This window comes from Bipolaris zeicola, assembly GCF_000523435.1.
Source record: "Bipolaris zeicola 26-R-13 unplaced genomic scaffold scaffold_274, whole genome shotgun sequence".
NCBI classification, from domain to species: Eukaryota; Fungi; Ascomycota; class Dothideomycetes; order Pleosporales; family Pleosporaceae; genus Bipolaris; species Bipolaris zeicola.
The window spans coordinates 22,281-28,280 of record NW_006912323.1 but is presented as its reverse complement, the minus strand read 5'-3'; the positions used below and the strand labels follow the sequence as shown (position 1 = coordinate 28,280).

The following is a 6,000-nucleotide window of genomic DNA, read 5'->3' as shown; positions in this document are numbered from 1 at the left end:
CCACACACAGACACATACAGCCCAAACGCCTCATCCGACCGTGCCGTCGGCAGTTCAGTTGATAGCACTTGCAGTCATATCCAGATTCGCCACAGTGTTATTTGGAGATCAACTTGAGAGCTTGAATGCGAGACCATTAAGTACCGACCAAAAGGCTTCAAGCACTTCTCGACATGTGTCGCGAACCCAAGCAAAGTGCTGTTCCGTACCGCACATTGTCGGGCAGCCAGATGGGCGGGCTAAGCTCATTCAGTGTATAAAGAGCATGTGATAAAACTTGAATGCATGCAGGTGCAAGACATCAATCACTTGCTCCCAACACTTGGGCATGCATATGCAGGTTAGCCAGACCTTTCGATGTAATTCCTTCGCAGCCAACACGGCAATTTCACCCTATCACGACGAATTTGAATATCTCTGTCGCTCGGGGGGCTATAACAACTACCATCTCCATCGTTTAAGCCGTAGTAACTCCCCGACAATGCATCGCCAAGCTAATTACCGGGTTGTGCAGCGATCCAGTGATGGCGACTTCCAGGATCCCATCATGCCTTGGACACGCGAGAGCAATCGCAACCACCCCAGGCGTCTATTCATCGGTCTCTCTGATGCGACCTCAACGTGACCTGGAAGTACTTCGTTCGCAGGCGTGTGTGCAACCCGTCCCACACCCAAGCCCCAAAATCATCAGCACTATCCACAGCGGCCGACATTGGACAAATTGACAGATGAAGGAAAACCTCGTATGTCTCACTTTCAAATGATCCAAGGCACGCAGAATGAAGCCGGCTTGCACGGCGCAAGTCCATTCCCCGTCATGCTTCTCTAAGCGCCCATCTTTTGCGGCACAGCAAAGCCTGGTCCCGATTAAGTTGATCAACGCCGTCTGCCCAGCCAAATCAGTTTCCGACATCTGAATGGTTAGTGGTTGTGGCTTAGGAGCTAGAAACTCCCGTGCCGCAACAAGCGCCGGCGCGTAGCTGGTGAGGCAAGAATGGCCGACGTTGCCTTGAAAACGACCACTCTCTTGGAATAAGGGCCAAAATCAAGGTGATAAGATGTCAGTCGCAAACTCTACACTAGTGTGAGATAGCGGTCTGTTGCTTCTTCTTGAGGCCAACATCAAGCTAGCAAGGCAGACGAGTGAAAGTACTCTGTTGGTCAAGGAACGCACACGTGTTGGACAGACAGACTCCCATCACTACTATCCATGGTGCTTCATCCACGTCTTCGGACGCTTAATTATCCTAGCCCCGCACACATGAGCTTGAAGGCGTCCCACCCAAATATAGCAGGGCGGACCGGGACAGTCGTTGTGACCTGCCCCATTCACGGTAACAGTGCGATAAATGAAGCCCACCACACCAAGAACCTCGCATTTGCGACCAATCTGGTAGAAGATTCTAGGTTACCGCTACCTTAGTCGATTCCGATCTTTTCAAATTACATATATGGCCTGAGATGTCCGAACACATCTCTAATGCAGAGCCCACATGAAATGACGAGATGATTGTTCAATATTACCAATACTACATGAATCGTCCCGCAAACTCCTTGCTAGCCTGCAGGATGTACATAATCCGTTGCACTATTTCCCAGTAGATCCATACGCCCCTTCCCTCACTGGAAATATATTCACGCGATGGATAAAGCAACCAACTGAAGGGGTTAGGGTTCACTTGCCACGCTCTTCGTCGTAGCTTCACAAGACATTGTGCTCTACCCGGTTTCTTGACCATGTTAGTAACAAAGCGTGACATGAAAGCTCATCATAAAAACTTACCAGTCTCAACACCGGGTTGTCTTCCGTCCAGGCCCCCAGTGACCTTCTTTTTGAGTTTGGCCAGTCCAATTTTAGCTTCGTCCTTTGCAAACTTTGCATTACGTGCTGGCTTCCATTGCATCAGTCCCCGATGCTTTCGCTCTTCTGCCCGTTTGTTTTGTTTGTTGTGATCATTACTCGATGTTGTGTCGTCCGTCTCGACAGTACTGCTCGTTCGGGCTGTTGACTGTGACTGGCGGGGTAGATGATCATCTGTTGGCGACAAATCTGTCTTCGTTGACCTCAGTCTTCCATCTGGTTTACCGCCTTTGCCACCGTTGAACCCCGTTGTATTGCCAACAGCATCAGCATCTTGTACACCAATGTCCGACGAAGATGATTCCTCACCATAGTCATCGTCGGAATCGTCATTTGCTTCGTTATCTGATGGATGGTGACGATCATGTAGTGGCTCCTCAACGCCAGGCTCACGTCTCTTCTGCTGTCTGGTATTCATGTATGCCTTAGGATTGTCGCCGAAGGCGCCTGACCAGTCCTGCCCATCCTTTGCGAGCCACTTGCGCTTTTCCTCCTCGCTCGCATTCTTGAGAATATCACGACCCGAGGTCAATGATTGCTCATGTAGTTCCCTCACACGGTCTGGCAGCTCCTTTTCGACAATGTGGTTTCGCACGCCTTCTGTGACACATGCTTCCCAGGTCTCATATGTTTCGCGGGTGTCATTATCCGTCACAAAAGCAGCGTGAGACTTGTCCATTCCTGCTTTGAAGCGACCGCGAAACTGCAGACGCCCAACCTCTTGAAGATCCTCAAGGCCCGGTTCTTTGTCGCAGTTTTCTTCGGTGATGTAGTTTTGTGTGAGCCGAGCGGGAGCTGATGTCTTCCAGATTGGGATGTTAATATCGACATCCTCGTTGTCGATGAAATGTTGAAGCCAGATTACTGCGTAGGCATCTGGCTTGCGATGATTGGCGATGTGGAACTCAAAGACAACGGGTGACCTGTACCGATGCTTGACAGGCAGGCGAACAGCGTGTTTCTTATTCTCCTCTTCGAGATCCCAATAATATCCATCGCCCTCCTCAAGCCTGTGGACAGCAGTGCGGTTGATCTTGCCAGTACTGCCACCAGTTCGCATGCGAAGTTTCGGAGGATGGGTATAGCCAACAGCCAGTATATGTTGAGATCGGAACTCAAAAGTACCGACATCCCAGCCAAGCATTTGAGGAGGCAGGCGTGTCTCAATGCTGCGAAATAGAAGTGCGATACGTATGCGACCAAATCCGATGCCTCCGTCAAGGGGATACCACCGTGTGACTTGGGACGATGTCTCAAGGATATCTGGAATGGTGTAAGTAAACCTGGAGACAGCCTCTCAGCGCTTTGTGGATCAAAAAGGTACGTACCTGATAACTTCAATGGGACTACGCCAAGGATAGGATCATGTTCTCTGTGCCGCTGGTCTCTCACAGTGACCGTGATGATAGCTGATCGCCAGTCACGCACAAACCGTTCGGTTCCCGCGTTGAAGATTGGCTGAGATGTGACTGCTTTTGTACGTGTCCGATATACCAGCTCATCATTGAAAAGAATCGTACAGTAGCTGCTAGGAAGGTCTTCGCCAGTCTCCTTCTTGCCCTCTCCATAAGGCTTCGCAGGCTCATACTCACGGCCTTTGGGATTGGAACTTCCCTTTACATTCTCTAGTTCGAGGTTGACGATCTGCTGTACGACTACGCTGCAAATACCACTGGGCCACAGCGGATCAGGCGGAGTGTGCATAACAGCGTCATCAGTTTCGGAGTTGATCACGCCCTTATCGTCCTGTAGCGCAGGGTCGTTCTTCAGCTCATCGGGAAGAGCTTTATTCTTACCATCAGTCCGTAACTCTTTCCTAAACTTAGGCTTGCTGAAATAACCAATTTCCCAGTGCAACTCTCCCGGCATGTCGCTGCCAGGTTCCATACCGGCCAACTTGGAGGTTTGCGGGTACATTTTACCAGGATGTTGGATCATTTTCTGCATGGATATCTCCACTTTTCCAACAATATCGTCGGCAGTGTGTCGGTCGGAATCCCAGAGCTCAACACTCAAGTTTTCGTTCGCCTTGATCAGTTCAGGGCCAACAAGAATAGCCGCCGTTTCCTCCCATATGGGGTTGAGATCGTCGGTGATGACCCGGGTGCAGTACATCGGCTTTCCATACTTGGAGAAGGCAATCGTGATATATGGATCGCTGCCGCCATGCTTTGATCCGCGTCGGTCTTGCTTGCTCAGACCGACAGCACGATGAATGCGAATCCACAGAACACCAAGTGCTTCAGTGTCCTTCTGGACCGAGTCGCCTTGAAGAATGGCACGCATATCAATAGACATAGACTTGGGGGCAACATACACTGCCTTTGTTAGCATCTTCATATGGGCCATGTGGTGTGAAAATGAACATACTGCTTGCTGCCGCTTTGATAGCATAGTTGACGAAGTTGCTAATCAACGGAAGGTTCAGAATGTTGACTCCTTTTTCTATCATGGGGATGCAGCCTGCCGTCACTTGCGGTGTTCCCATCAACGTGAAAGTCAGGGTTTTGAGGAAGGGGGGCTCGGGTGTCATGTTTAAGCGTAAGCGCACTGTGCCAACAAGGCCCTGCAACTCGACAAATATAGGCAGAGGAACACCAAAGAGGCCCTTGATACCCAAGTAAAATACCAGCTGCATATGCATGTTGCGGGCCCTATCAGAAACTCGCTTGCCGCTGGGACTGGCATGATATGCAAAGGAGACCTCTAGGTTATAGTAATCACCGCCCTCTTCGTCTGCTGCTGCCTCTTGAGGATCTTTCTTTCTTTTGTTCTCTTCGTGGATAGATGCTTTCATGTCGCCCATGTGTGAGTCTGGCAGTGCTCGCAAGCTCAGGATGCGTAGTGGATTGCTGCCTTGGTTAATTTCAGCGACACGAACATTTTCAATGACTCCAGGAACTGAAGCCTGCATGACATCTTCCAGCATGTCGGCAACACCCGAAAACATTTCAGGGTTAATAAGACCCCAGGCGATACTGAGAAACGTATTCATCCATTCGACTGACTCTGGAAGCAAGTTCAGCGAGGCCTAGATGGTCGGTGATTAGTAAATGTTGAGCAGAAATCATTTCCAAAAGGGTTTACCATTTGGCCGCGGACTTGCTCGCTGTCCCACTCCACCTCTCTTCCACTCCGGATGACTTCCTTCATCCAAAGATAGACAGCTGATGCTAAGCACATGGCAAGAGGAACAAGACCCTTAAGTGCGCCACCAAAGATCTTGCCGACAACAACGGTTCCTACGAGTATTCCTGCGCAGAGGACATTGGCGCGGGCCTCGAGGGCCTTGAACATGGGCTCATAGGTGACCGAGGGTGTAGGGTGAAAGAGGACGTTTGTCTTTTCGCCGTGGATGGGCACGTCGGTTGTGGTACCTTGGGCAACTGGGTCTGGGGGTGCAGTGACATCCTGATTATGCTTGTAGTCCTGGAGCGATTGCGAGGGATCCGTCTTGATGGGCTAAATATTGTCAGCTGAGAAGTGAAGGAATGTAAGGTGTGTTTGTTGCCTACCGTTTCCTTGTTCAGGTTGGCATTGGGGATGACGATATGGGGGTTTTCGACCTCGTTGATCATGTCCTTGCTGACATCGGCGATGACAACTTCTCTGCCCGTAGTTGGATCTGTGACTCGCTTCTCGGTGCCCTTGAGCTGTTTCTCTGGCAATTTACTCTCTGTTGTGGGCGGCCCCTGCTTCTGGGCAGCCTCCTCGTCAATTCTTTTGTCGCGGACTCTCTTGTCCCGATCTAAGTTTTCGACGAATTGCTTGACGGTGGGGATGGGGTTGTGCCCCGAGTAGTGGCCACCCGGGGCATGCTGCTGCTGCTGTTGCTGATACTGTGACTCCATTGTCAAGTGGGAGTCCCTATGAGTGACGGCCCAGGTCTAAAAGAGGGACATGCGTGAGGGTTGCAAGGGTCAATGGGCATATATCGAGCAGAAGTCGAGCATGAGGCTAGCGGCGATGTACGGCTGAAGGAGCGAAAGCAGGGAATCATAAGATCAGAGACCAGGTGCGCGCGGGGCGGAAGGGTGGCAGCCAAGTTCATGACGTAGTAGGCAGGCACCACTTGCTCCTGAAGAAGGTGCAGCCCGGTTGCCAGAAGCACACAACGCGCCCATTATGTAGTCTTGGCT

The 6,000-nt window shown here is 50.9% G+C and overlaps 1 protein-coding gene across 1 annotated transcript; it reads right to left on the bottom strand.

Annotated features, from left to right (window-relative positions):
• Nucleotides 1-1,719: 1,719 nt before the first annotated feature.
• Nucleotides 1,720-5,712, bottom strand: COCCADRAFT_9167 (uncharacterized protein; the record flags this gene model as incomplete). The annotated part of the gene is made up of 6 exons (XM_007719036.1): nt 1,720-1,730; nt 1,784-3,124; nt 3,190-4,179; nt 4,232-4,892; nt 4,949-5,323; nt 5,377-5,712. 6 exons carry the CDS (start codon nt 5,710-5,712, stop codon nt 1,720-1,722), a joined length of 3,714 nt encoding a protein of 1,237 aa, XP_007717226.1.
• Nucleotides 5,713-6,000: the final 288 nt, after the last annotated feature.